The sequence below is a fragment of the Agelaius phoeniceus genome, chromosome 7 (assembly GCF_051311805.1).
Source record: "Agelaius phoeniceus isolate bAgePho1 chromosome 7, bAgePho1.hap1, whole genome shotgun sequence".
Taxonomy (NCBI): Eukaryota; Metazoa; Chordata; class Aves; order Passeriformes; family Icteridae; genus Agelaius; species Agelaius phoeniceus.
Window position 1 is genome coordinate 50,691,097 of NC_135271.1, and position 12,916 is coordinate 50,704,012.

The 12,916-nt window shown below is 53.4% G+C and overlaps 1 protein-coding gene across 1 annotated transcript; it reads left to right on the forward strand.

The window, feature by feature from the left end:
* The first annotated feature begins 5,827 nt into the window (after positions 1-5,827).
* Positions 5,828-12,715, forward strand: UPP2 (uridine phosphorylase 2). Its single transcript, XM_054636568.2, has 7 exons — positions 5,828-5,941; positions 6,520-6,637; positions 7,661-7,819; positions 9,846-9,960; positions 10,551-10,760; positions 11,991-12,137; positions 12,501-12,715. Exons 1-7 carry the CDS (start codon positions 5,916-5,918, stop codon positions 12,647-12,649), a joined length of 924 nt encoding a protein of 307 aa, XP_054492543.1. The 5' UTR covers positions 5,828-5,915; the 3' UTR covers positions 12,650-12,715.
* The last annotated feature ends 201 nt before the right edge of the window (positions 12,716-12,916 follow it).

Consider the following 12,916-nt stretch of genomic DNA (forward strand, 5'->3'; position numbering starts at 1 on the left):
CTTCTTTAAGAAGACTGTCTTAAAGGCTGCAAGAGACCACTTTGATTTTCACGTGATTATTTTTAACCCCTATCAGGCTTCTCCCCCCTGTCTCCAGCTCCATGGTCTCTGTCTACCCTGTGCTGGCCCAGTGCCTGGGGGCTCAGTCTCCCATGTTGGTAGAGCATGACAGCACGTCAGGGAGGGGTGCAGAGCAAACTCTCCCTCTCCAGCCTTCCTGGAGGAGAAGAAGAAAGGACACGGGGACAAAAAATATTATAATCACAGGGAAAAGGAAAGGAATCATTTGAAAAAGGAAAAAAACCCCAGACTTCAAGCCTTCTTGGTTTACCTGGGTGCAGGGAAGAGGGAGGAAAGGCAGGGATGGTTTTGCTGGGGTCTTCCATGTATCTCCACAGGGCACAGAGATGCAGAGCCAGCAGCAGCAGAACTAAGTGCCTCCTCTGGAACCAGCATTTTTTCCGTTTAGCTGTTTCCATCACAATAAAGTTGGATAAAGTAGGGTCTGGATGCTTCATTTTGAAATAGTGGGGCCAGTGTAAGTCTGCCCTTGCATGGAAGCCCCTAATCCCCCATGGAGTGCAGGAAAGTGTCTGAACAGCCATGCTCAGTGAGCTCAGATCCTGGCAAATCCAGCACGTGAGGTGATGCAGCAGCTGCCACCAAGACCCCACAGTGCCAGGGCTGAGGACCACATCCTGCCATGCTCCAGCCCTGCACCAGCTGTGGGCACTCCATCCGTGTGGGGCACACGGGAAGGAGGGCAGCTTGGGGGGCACAGCACTGGGGCTCAGCCACACAAGCCTCCACATGTTTCCTAATGAGAAATTGTTCCTTGTCCTGTTTCTGAGACGTGATTGGGCTTGACAAGCAGCATGGCTTCATGAACTGTGCTCAGGCCTTGCATCATTTGCCTTATTGTGGCCGAAATCTCCTCCCAGCCCTCCCTCCTGCCTGCACCCACAGGCACCAGCGGCTGCAACAGGCGCCCACAAGCCCAAAGAGTGAAAGACAAAAGGATAAAAATACCCGTGCAAGAAAAATAAAAGAAAAATGAAGAAAAAACACCAGGCACCATCTGGAGAGCAGAGAAGCACTGGGCAGGAAAGGGAGCAAGCAGAGAGGTTGCAGGTTCTGATTCTGTGTCTGCTCCCACCACAGCCAGTCTCTGGAGCCACACCCCTGCTCGGTCACAGCAAACTGGGCATTTACACAAACCTCTGTGCGCACTCCCAGCAGGCAGTAGCTCACCCATCCCCGTGGGGTGGGAAGGGTTGGAGCAGCTCACCCACCCCTGCAGTGTGAAGGGAACGAAAAGCAGCATGGAGGAAGGCAAAGGGGAACCTACCCCAGAGCGGATGAGAGGTCCCTGTAGCCAAACTGCCCCTCTGTTCATTTTCCTTCTCACCCATTTCATCCTGCCTGCAGGCACAAAAGGAACTCAGCCTTGGGAGAAGCAAGATGCCAGAAGCAACATTTCCTGCTGAAGTGGATCCATGTGGGGCCAGGGAAGGTGTCTGTCCAGGATGGGCAGCAGCAATCCATGTGGAGCCAGGCAGAGCCAGGACAGGACCCCTGCTCCTGCAGCAAGTCAGCAGCAAGCCAGCACCAATCCCAGCCAAAAACTGGGTTTAAACCTAAGCAGAACCCTTTTCCCAAGGCTTGTGCGGGGCCAGCCTGGTGCTCCTTGAACCTGCAAGGGCAGACGTGTGTGACAGCCTAGTGTCCTCACCTCCTGGGCAGGGCGCCCAGAGTGTGGGCACAGCCCCCCAGCTGCCCTGGGGCAGGGCAGGCACATCCCTGCCTGTTCCCAGGGTGAATCCCACCTGCCGTGGCAAGGCTGCAGAGAGGGAATGGTGGGAAGAGTGACTTGTCCACAACTCTAAGGAACATTCCTGCAGTGGAGCAACAGCACTCCCAGCCCCGCCTGTGGAGTGACACGGACTGGCAGATCAGCAGCTCCTGAATAAATCCTGAATAGTGACACAGGTCAGGCAGCTGATTTCTGCCTGAAATAAATGGCTTTGCGGCAGTGCCTCCCCTCAAGGGAAACATGTCCTGACAAGCTGCAGTTACTCTAGTGCCCCGAGGGTTTGTGGAGCCTGCTTCCTTTGGGGAGTGTTTTACTGTCTGCCCGCAATGCCAAGAGCAGCTTTATACCAATAATAAACAATGCAAAACATGGAGCCAGAGCAAACAGCTGATAAAAATCCACATTTTGCTTTCCTGGCTCCACAGAACATGCCGGGTAAGGAAATCTTTGTGCTGCTGGCGCATGGCCTTCCTCCTGTCAGGTAAAACACTCCGCGGTGCTGCTGCTGCTGCTCCCTCATGCCGACTGCCAGCACCCATCGCTAGAGGAACGCACAGGACATTCCCCGGACTGTGAATGTTCCTCAGCCCCCTGCTATCGCAGCAGAACTATGAGGCTGTATGAGCACAGGCTCGCATACCCTGCCGGGGTGGCGGTGGAGGAGCTCCCTCCTGCGACGGGCACCACCTGCTCCTGCTGCCCAGCCCGACCCGGCGGCCGCAGCCAGCGCTGAGCTCCGGGCTGCTGGAATATCTCATCCAGCAGCAGCTCGGGGAGCTGCAGCAGCAGCAGCACGGCGGGAGGGAGGCAGAGACGAGCCGAGTGGAGAAGGAGCTGCCGGGGCCCGCAGGGAGCAAGGCTGCAGAGCCTGGCAGGACACGGCGGGTGCGAGCGCCCTGCCGCGCACAGGCTGCCATCGCTGTCTGTTCTAAAATAGCATTTAACATGACAAGAGGCGTCGGATGGGCGCGGGGAGCGCTGGCTCTCCCCATCTCTTCCCTTGCCGAGAGCCTGTCTACGCTGCCATATGTTATTCTGCCGTATACTTCATCGTGCTTTATTTGTCATCCTCTAGCACATATGGTAACAGCTCCACTGCCTGGCACTTGGAGAGGCTGGATTTAGCTCTGAATCAGGCACAAACACTCACTCGGGGCAGTGCTCTTTGCTTCTCACCATCCCCACCTCCCCACAGGAAGAGAAACAGGCAGGCAGCTGAGCTAGGTCAGCACTGCAGATCTCTTTCAACTGAAAGCATTTTATTTTAGTATTTTATCCTATACTAGTCCATTATTCTATTCTATTCTATTCTATTCTATTCTATTCTATTCTATTCTATTCTATTTTCTATTCTATTCTATTTTCTATTCTATTCTATTCTATTCTATTCCATTCCATTCCATTCTGCAGCCTCTGCCATGGAAAGCAGAAGAGGTAGGAAAAGAACAGCCACACTTCAGTTTAGCATTTACTGAAAGCCATCCCAAAGAAGAACAACCATGGGAAAAATAATCACGGACACAGGAACCAAAGGTGAGGGACTGCTCATACTGGCCAGGCAGGGAGCTGACCTGAGCCAGACAGACTGGGCCCTGAAACTTGAATGGCCATGGTGATGGCTGCTGTCCCTTCTCTTAAACGTCACTTCTGGGAAGTCAAAAGCACAATCCAACCATTTCCCTTGGTGCAATCATGTTTACTTACACAGAACGCCCTGGCTCCTTTTACCTTGGGCACAGCAGGGACAAACACCGTAGGAACATTGCTTGCCCACCAGCTCTCAGCCTGACACTCCAGAGAGAGCTGTGGCTCCAGGGGACTCTGTCCCTGCTCACTCAGCAGGAACACCCTCCAAAATCCATCCCCTTTTGCCAGCACAGGGGAGGTCCCTGCCTCGCAGAGAGGACACCAGGGGCAGAGGCTGCAGCAGGGCAGGGGCTTTGCTCACCACCAGGCAGGGATGTCCCAGCTGGTTGTGCTGGAACACTATTGTTCATAAGAAAATATTTAAGAATTTGTCCATGTGCTTGGGAAAATTATTTTATCATGGGATGGTTTGAACCATGCAGGTGTGGACCTTCCACGTATGCCCAGAAATACTCTTCCATGGAAGGGAGGCAGAGAAAGGGGAGACATGGAAGCACTGCCTTTACCAGCCCAGGCAGCATGTGGGAACACTCATGCCCTGCCGCAGAGCCACTCAGGTGTCCAGCTGTCTGTCCATCTGCCCACACATCCATCCACCATTCTGCTGAACCCTTTCATCCCTGATGAAAGCCCTGCTCAGCCGTGCTGGAGGTGGGTGCAGGGCCAGGGCCTCATGTTCCTCCAACCAAATAAGACCAGAGAAGGAGGAGAATCCACAGGAAGCCTCAGCCTGATCCCACCTCCCCCAGAGCACTAACAGCCACCTCTGGCAAACAGCAGCAAACCTTCTGCTTCTGTTCCTCAGATCAGGTAACTCTCACTGGACACGACTGGAAGCTCTGCATGGAGCCCACTGCACAATCTGCTGTGCCCCTGAAACCACAGCACAATCACACCAAGTGACTTCAGCAGGCAGAAAGTGTGTGCAGCCCCAAGGAATCTTTTTCTGTACCCCTCACAGAAATCTGGTGCTTTCTGAAAGGGAGAAGAGTCTCCAGATCCTCATTCTTCAGGAGTGCTATGGAGCATCAGTAATGAGTCATTTTTGGCAGGCATATGTGAACAGCATCCAAGGAGGGAGAACTTCATCAGAGCAGAGCAATCCTTCCAGCCGGCCTTGGTATGACTCCAGCAAGCCTGAAATATCCCTGAGAGCTCAGTTCCTTCCCCTTCTCAGAGCTATCCTGACCCTATCTTGGGCAAGGTACCCAGTTTGCATGTTCCCAGGCCACTGGCTTGCAGTGTTTGCTTATTTTTATCCAGGCTTTTGCAATTTAAAGTAAATTTGGGTAGCAAAATGGGCATTTGCTCAGGGAAAGACTTCCTCAGTTACAACAATTTCTGTCCTTCCCCATTAGGAAAGCAGGACCGCGTCACTGCCTGAATGTAGGGTGCAAGTGAGCCCCACACAATGTGCTTTCACCCAATAATTAATCACCTATCACTTCTCTAATTATCAGAGCTTCCATTGACAATTCCCAGAGGCCAACAGCCTGGCCTCTGGCCAAATGCCAGATTCTGCCCCTCCAGCAGCTGCCTGAAATATTTTCCAGGGCAGTGTCTCCTGTCGTCGGGACAGGAAGCAGGACCAGTATCTCCAGTGTCCTCCTGCTCCTGCAGGAGCATCACACGCTCGTCTCACAGTGCCACAAGCACTCTGGCTGCCCTGGACTGCCCTGTCCCAGGGAGCTGTGCAAGGCTGTCCCTGGCACACAGAGCACTGTTCTGACAGGCTCCTGGGCCAAGACAGGGCTGGGTGGACCATGAGAGCCGACAGTGAGTGCTGCCTGGGCATTGCTGAGAGTGAAATTAGCCTCCCCAGGCCAGCCTGGTGGTCCAGGAGCTGTTCTGAGCAGGGCTGGAGGTTGCCTACAGGCCAAATTCCGGTTTTGTGCACCCCAGACAAATGCAGGGACGTTTTGGATTTGCACCTACTGGGGCCAGAGAATGGCTCAGCTGCAGAAGTGTCCAGGCCAGCAGCAGTGGCCAGGCTGTCAGTGTCCTTCAGTCCCCAGGGCCAAGGAAACACAGCCCGAGGTGGGAGCATGGCAACATCCAGCTCGGACAAACCATCTCCCCAGGGTGCACATGTGCAGCCACGTGCCCGGTGCCCTCCCCACCGGCCAGAGGGCACAACATCACCAGAGGGCCAGCAGGTCACTGGCCCAGCCCCAGGGCTGTCAGTCAAGGTTATTGGTGACGCACCTGCCCAAAAAGCCAGTCTGGGAGGAACCTTGCCAGCCCAGGAGGAACCTTGGCACACAGGAGCGGGCGGTGGGGACTGGCCACTGTTGACCTTGGGAGCTGCACAAAGCACAGGAGGTATTTAACCCCCTGCAGAGCCCCTTGAAACCTCTTCTGAGCTCTAAACCTCGACAGCTGAGAACACAGGCAGTGTTTTCCTTACCTTTTTACAGGCAGGGTATCGCTTTCAGCTGACTCTGGCGGAGCCGCTATGACTGAAACAACAGGTTACTCGGGGTGAGTAGCGGGAACATGTGAATCTGTCTTAATAAGAGAAGAAAAATGTTCTCCGGGTGTCATTTAAGCCTCATTTATAAGAGCAGCCTGCACTTTTAGTTGCTTCTCATCTCTTAGAGCAGGTGGAAAGGGACAGCAAGCTGGCCTCTGGCTGCCTGCAGTGTCTGCACTCACCCTGCCAGGCAGTTATTTGGGACAAGTGTGAAATCCTGATTTGCTAAGAGCTTAATAAACTTTCACATAGAAAATAGCACAGTATATCACCCCTGGGCATTGCTGGCAAAACCTATGAAGGAAAGAGCTAAGGTAGCCATTGAAAAAAATCGATAAATACTGAGATATATTTTTTGCCAAATACATAGATATAATAACAGACATGTCAAAGAGGTTACCTGGAGCAGAAAGACAGCTGGCCCAAACACCACACACAGCTGGCTTGTCCCTTGTCCCTGTGCCATCCCTTGTCCAACATCAGGGCTGTGGAGCTTCCAGGCTGCCCTGTGCCCCACTTCTGCCTGTCCCCCTCCCTGTGGGTACTGCCTGGTGCCCCAGCCTATCTCCTCGTTGTCTCCCTGCAGGAGTGGGCTTGTCCTTGTTAAAAACCCACATCTGGACCTGATGGAGGAGGATGTCCTGTACCACTTGGACTTGGGAACGAAGACGCACAACCTGCCAGCAATGTTTGGGGACATAAAGGTAAAGAGCAGGTCCAAAAGCAAGGCAGCAGCTCCCCCCCTGCACAGGCTCTGCAGCTGTGCATCCCATGGTGTTACCGGCCCATGCTGGGCCCCATTGCTGCCAAAGCTCCTGTGGGGTGGGTTCTGGCTGCTCAGCTAAGGGACTCCGCAGCCAAAGCAGTCTGGGCAAGGAGGTTGTCTGTCCTTGTTTGTTTGGGGCAGAAATCACAACAGAAAATTATCCTTTTAAAAACCTGTAGCTCTGTAAAACCTGATTTAATATTGGCCCCGTCTTGGAGGACAGACAGAAGAGGCATTTGTCCAAAGAATCTTGATCATCATCTACTGGAGACAAGGGAAAGAGAATGTCCTATCAGTTTTGGCTGAGACTTGCTGTCAAAACTGACTTGTCACGATGGCATCCTCTTTAATTTCAAACCAGAGTCTTTCCCTAGTTATGTGGGGGAAGAGCCTCAGTGCCCAGGGCTCGAGCAGCCTTGCATAGCGTGGGCTCCTGTGCCCTGCACCCTGGCAGCAGGATCAGCACTGCCCTGGCAGCTGCACTCTCACCCTCCTCCTACCCTCAGCGAGCATATTTTCCTTTAATATGTAAAATTTGTCCTTTTTACTCCCTGACTTTATGGCCTCTGTGCCATCAGCAGTGCTCACTAATTGCAGTCAGCATTGTTCATAGAATAAATTAACCAATGAGCTCCTCCAACATCTGGGTTTGCTTTGCTATCAGCAGTGATACTACCAGCTCAAATTTGTGAAATTATTTTAGATTTTCTTGCCTAGGACTGATACCCAAGTATGTGCAGCTGTATGGCTGCCCGGACCCAGGGTAGTCACCACCCTGCCAGAGTGAAAAGCTGGGTTTCATGACCCTCAGGTGTTCCAATGTCCCTTGATTGATGGTGAGGAAGTGGCATCCCGCTGCTTTCTCTGGGAAGATGTTCCTGGCACAGCCACCACCCCACATTCGGGCTGACTGGGGGTGCCTGTTGTAGCCAAGTACCCACACGCTGGTGCTTCATTCCAGTTTGTCTGCGTCGGCGGCAGCCCCAACAGGATGCGGGCGTTTGCGCAGTTCATGCAGCGGGAGCTGGGGCTGGCGGCTGCCGGCGAGGACGTGGCTGACATCTGCGCGGGGTCGGACCGCTACGCCATGTACCGGGCAGGGCCCGTGCTCTCCATCAGCGTGAGTTCCGTGCGCTCTCGGGGCCCGGGGCTGCTGCTGCCAGGGTCCCCCGGCACAGGGACGGGGTGGCACGACCTCTCCCTCACGTGCCCTCGCCTCCCCCAGCACCCACCAGCAGAGCTTTTTCCTCTCGTCACTGTTCAGCCACTACCACCAGTGCAACCTCAGCCGTGGCAAAGCTGCTCCTGTTTGAATAGCATTCCCCAGCACCTGCACTCTCCACTTGGAAAGGGCCACATCAACAACAGACATGCACGTGTTCTGCTCAGCTCAGTTTGGGAGGCAAAACCACTTCTCACCACACCTAACTATGAAACGCTGCTGGGAGCGTTACATTGATACCAGCTCTAAAAGAAATAGCTGGCCTTATTATTAATTCATCTTTCAGAGTAGGATTTTTGGCACCGAACAAAGGAAAAAGCAAACACAGGCTGTGCTGGGGAGCACTCACACCCAAAAGTTTGGTCCTGACACCATTTCTTCAGGCACAAGATTAGTCTGAAGTGTGATTCACAGCAGATGGAATCACTCACACAACAGAGCTCGTGTTTTGTCCCTCTGAAAAAACCAAACCAATCCTGACCAAGGGAATCAAGCTTGAGGGAATCAATCTGAGAGGATCCAAGGGGGAGAACTGCCACAAGATTTGGTGTTCCCCAGCCTGGCAGCAGCAGTGACACGGCCAGAAGCAAACCCTCACCGAGCTTGTGGCCACGCACCAGCTTTGGTCAGTGCAGAAGGGGACATGGGGCAGAGCACATGGCCACCCTGAGAAGCATCATGCAGAGCTGCTGCCAACATCACATTTCTGCAAGTTGCTTAGAAACACAACTGAGCTCAAACATACAGGGGCAGGAACACAGATTCCAGCTCTGAATATTTACAATGAGAATTAATTTTTTAGGCATCGGCGAATAAGCCAGGCTGATGTTCCAGAATAACAACATGCTAAAAGGTCTCATATTTAAAACATGATACTAGGCAAACAGAGCATTGCTCTCACAGCAAAGAGAAAGGAGACAAAGCAACACAAAAACAGGCTGTGTACCTTAATCAATGGTGCTTCCATACGTGCTTCCTTCAGGTTTTTGAAGATGATAGCAAAACCAAAAAAATGTGAGGCACTTTCAAGAGGAAAAAACAAACTCCACAGCACCAAATACTTTTTGTACTTAAAAGTAAAGCTAAGAAAAGGATGTTGGTCTAGCAATGGAGCAGAAGACAGATGACCAAGCAATAAGCACTGGGCAAATGCAGCAGAAGCCCCAGCAGCTCCAGGCCTGCAGAACATCTGCCAGCCCCGGGGAGCAGCAGAAGAGATGGGAGTGGGGCAGCACTGTCTGTGGAGGATGGGAACAAGCCGGGGCCAGCAGTGGGGAGCCAGGCAGGGGCTGGGGACAGAAGGGCAGCAGGGCAGGGAATGTCAGCCAGGAAGAGGGACAGGCAGCCTGCAAGGCACGCAGCAAACACCTGACCCTGAAGCCTGTCCTCAGCAAGGGACACAAACCCTTCCATTGCACATTGTGTCCAGCAATGTTGCAGAGATGCTCCAGTGTGGGGAGAGGAGAGGCTGGAAGGCACATGGAGAAGTGAAGGCTCAGGCTGTTCTTGCTGAAATTCACTACTCCTAGAGCATGAGCAGGACACCACAAAGTGCAAGTCACACTTACATGGTGTAAGCATTGGCAATGCATGGGGAAGGTCTGGGAGCATTCAGATGTTGGGATGCATTTGTGGACCTTCCTTGAAGGACAGGCACCATCTGTGTGCCCACACAGGGTCCCCAGGGATGAACACTAGCTCTACTAAATAAGAACCTTTAAAGCATCGAGGGGAGGAAAAGAGGTTAGACACCTCACCTGCACAGACTAAAAAGACCCCAAAATGTCTCTTCCCCCTCAAAAAAATTGCTGCTGTCATCAGCAGAAGAGGCCACAGCATAACCCTGAGCTTGTGGCAGTCATGTACCTGTCACCTGCCACAGCCTTGTGGGGACTGATGTTTCTCTTTTCTCTCCTTCCAACAGCATGGAATGGGCATCCCTTCCATTTCCATTATGCTTCATGAGCTGATCAAACTGCTGCACCACGCAAAATGCCGGGACGTTACTATCATACGCATCGGTACTTCTGGGGGCTTAGGTAAGCGATTCATGGTGTTTCTTCAGAGCAAAAGAGCTATTATTAAAAAGAACTCTCAGCAATAGGTCATGCAGCTCTGAACTTTAGCATTTTTCCAGGTCTCTAAATATCCATCATGGTATTTTGTTTTGGGTCAAACCCAGAGAACTTGTGGCGACTGGTTTGGCAGAGTGCACATCCTCAGAGTGTACAAAGGCCTTGATTCCACTACAGCCATGTGTCACTTTCCAAACAGAAAACATGGATTAGAGGTGACCCAAATGAATCCATGTCTCTTGCTGAGGCAGTGGTGCTGCCCATCCCTGCACAAGCTGGCAGGGGGTACAGGATCTCTGCAAGCCAGAAGCAGCTAAACTCCTGTCACTCAGCACATTCTCACAATCACTTACCTTGTGCTGATTCTGTACATTTTACTTGTTCATCCGTGCTACTTCATGAATTTCAATTATTCTCTGACATCTTTTTTACTCACTGAAAAGAAGAGCCCTGCAAGCACACATAGATCTATTGAGATGTTCCTGTCGTGCTGAGGTTTCGCAGCAGGACACAGGTGTTATGAGCTCTGGCAAGCTCAGCTTCCATTTCCACAGGGATCGAGGCTGGGTCTGTTGTGATCACTGACATGGCTGTGGACTCCTCCTTCCAGCCACGTTTTGAGCAGGTGGTGCTGGATGATGTGGTGGTGCGGAGCACCGAGCTGGACAAGGACCTTGCGGAGGAGCTGCTCGCCTGCAGCCGGGACATTCCCGACTTCCCCACGCTCATTGGCCACACCATGTGCACCTACGACTTCTACGAAGGTAAAACCAGCATTGCCTGTCCTTCCTCAGCACACATAATGCCAAGTCTTTCCACTCTTCCATGGACAAAGCTGTGCAGGGAACCCAGGCCCCAGAAGGGCTGCAGGCAGAGACCCACATGGTGCTGGGGGGCCCAGGCAGAGCAGGAGGCACCCTCAGAACACACAGTACCACTGCTTGCACCTTGCTGAGTTTGCCACCAAGCTGCTCCCCTACAGCAAGACTGTCACTTCAGAACTACCAAACACTAGGAAAACATTAGGTTGCCTGTGAGATCTCTATAAACAAACTTTGGTTACTCTGGAACCATTTCCTTTGCAAAATTAAATGCTGATTGCAGAGTAGATGAAACGTAATAAATGAAGAATTAATAATCTGAGCACTATTTATAAACCTTTAGATCTGCTTGCAGATCCAGCCATCTGTGTATTGCTCAAGTCCATATTTTATTTAAACAAAAAGCCATTTGAGAGGATTAAAGTAGGAGCAGCACTAAATTGAAGGGCGGCCCAGGCTGGCCAGCCATAGGTAAGCATTTGCCTGCCCCAGGGCTTCAGACAGTGTGAGAGGAGGAGCTGCACGGGGCACAGGTCTGCTCTGAGCACACAGCAGGACAGCCAGAGCCCCCGCAGGGGTTAGAGGAGAGGGTCGGGACGGCTGCCCTCACTGAACACTGTTAGTCCTGCCTGCAGCCGTACCTGGAGCTGCAGTAGGGGAGCACCAGTGCCCTGGGACCAGCTCCCCGACCACACCGGCATCCCCGCACCAGGAATGCCTCTGCAAGCAGCTCCAGCTTCCATCCACAGCAGCCCCTGCAGAAAAATTGAACCCACATTGAAGGGGTTTCCTCCTCTCCTCAGTGTTCCCATTCTGCACAGCTTGTTGCACCTCTTCTGCAGCCAGCTGGCATTTTTGGGGTTTAACCTGGCAGACCTTCACAGCTCCTATGCAGCAATGGCCTGTCCCCACAGAGCACAGCACCCGCTGGTACCTCCCACCTGAGGGCCGACTCCACCTTTTACCAATGTTGAAACCTGCGTCATTCTTTCCCATACACAGAGACACATCTCGCTGGCTTTAACGCTGAGGGGAATACAAATTAACCAGCTGCTCACAGGAAAGCTTTGTGGGCTTCAGATAGAATGTGGGCACTGCTGGACTTCCCATTTCCAGCTGTGCTCCACGACACCATGCAAGGCCAACAGTGACAGTTCTCTGCTTCCTTTCCAGGTCAGGGGAGATTAGATGGTGCATTATGCTCTTTTTCCAGTGAAAAAAAGTTGGAGTACTTAAGGAGGGCTTATGAGGCCGGTGTGAGGAATATTGAGATGGAGTCCAGTGCATTCGCTGCCCTGTGTGGACTGTGTGGCCTCAAAGGTGAGTCTTGTCGCCTCCACCTCCTCCCCACACACGGGCTAAACCCCCTCTAAGGGTCCTGTTCTGTGTCAGAGGGCCAAACACACATCCTTAATGATTTTATCTACAAAAGAACACTAAAGCAAATTAGATAGTTCAGTAAAACCCAGGTGTGCATTAGGAGACCTGAGTGCGTGCCGGACAAACCGACGGCTTGCTCCCTTCACGCCCCTCCGGGCCCTGTCCCGGCCGTGCTGCCGCAGCCCCTGAGGGTTTGGGAGCAGCGGAGCCGCGGTTCCCGCCTCCGGCCGTGAGGGCCGGGCAGGAGGGCCCGCTCCGCCCGGGGCTCGGGCCAGGAGCTGACCGTGCTCCGTTCTCCCGCAGCCGCTGTCGTGTGCGTGACGCTCCTGGACCGGCTGCAGGGCGACCAGATCCGGGCGTCCCACGAGGTGCTGTGGGAGTACCAGCAGCGGCCGCAGCGCCTGATCGCCGCCTTCATCCGCAAGCGCCTGGGGCTCACCCGCACGGACTGAGGTGGCGGCACCAGCACGGGGCCCGGCCCGGCTCTCGGCGCCCGCTCCGGGAGCGGCAGAGCTGCGGGCCCGGCGTGCCCGGAGCCAGCGGACACCATCTGCGCTGGCAGCGAGCTCAGGCTGTGGAACAGAGCTGCAGATTCCTCACCCCTGGCTCCAGCCGCCGTAAAGGACTGTCCTGTCAGGGTCACTCCTGTCCGCAGCCATCTTCCGGGAAGGAGATCCCTTTGCTTTGGGCAGGCAGAAAGACAAAACCTAGGTAAATAA

What these genes read in the sequence shown, in the direction of transcription:
- UPP2 (XM_054636568.2), top strand. Translation starts at nt 5,916, where the DNA reads ATGACTGAAACAACAGGTTACTCGGG. An exon ending in GGCCCGTGCTCTCCATCAGC is followed by an intron (nt 7,820 to 9,845) that starts GTGAGTTCCGTG and finishes TCCTTCCAACAG; the next exon opens with CATGGAATGGGCATCCCTTC. An exon ending in CACCTACGACTTCTACGAAG is followed by an intron (nt 10,761 to 11,990) that starts GTAAAACCAGCA and finishes CTTCCTTTCCAG; the next exon opens with GTCAGGGGAGATTAGATGGT.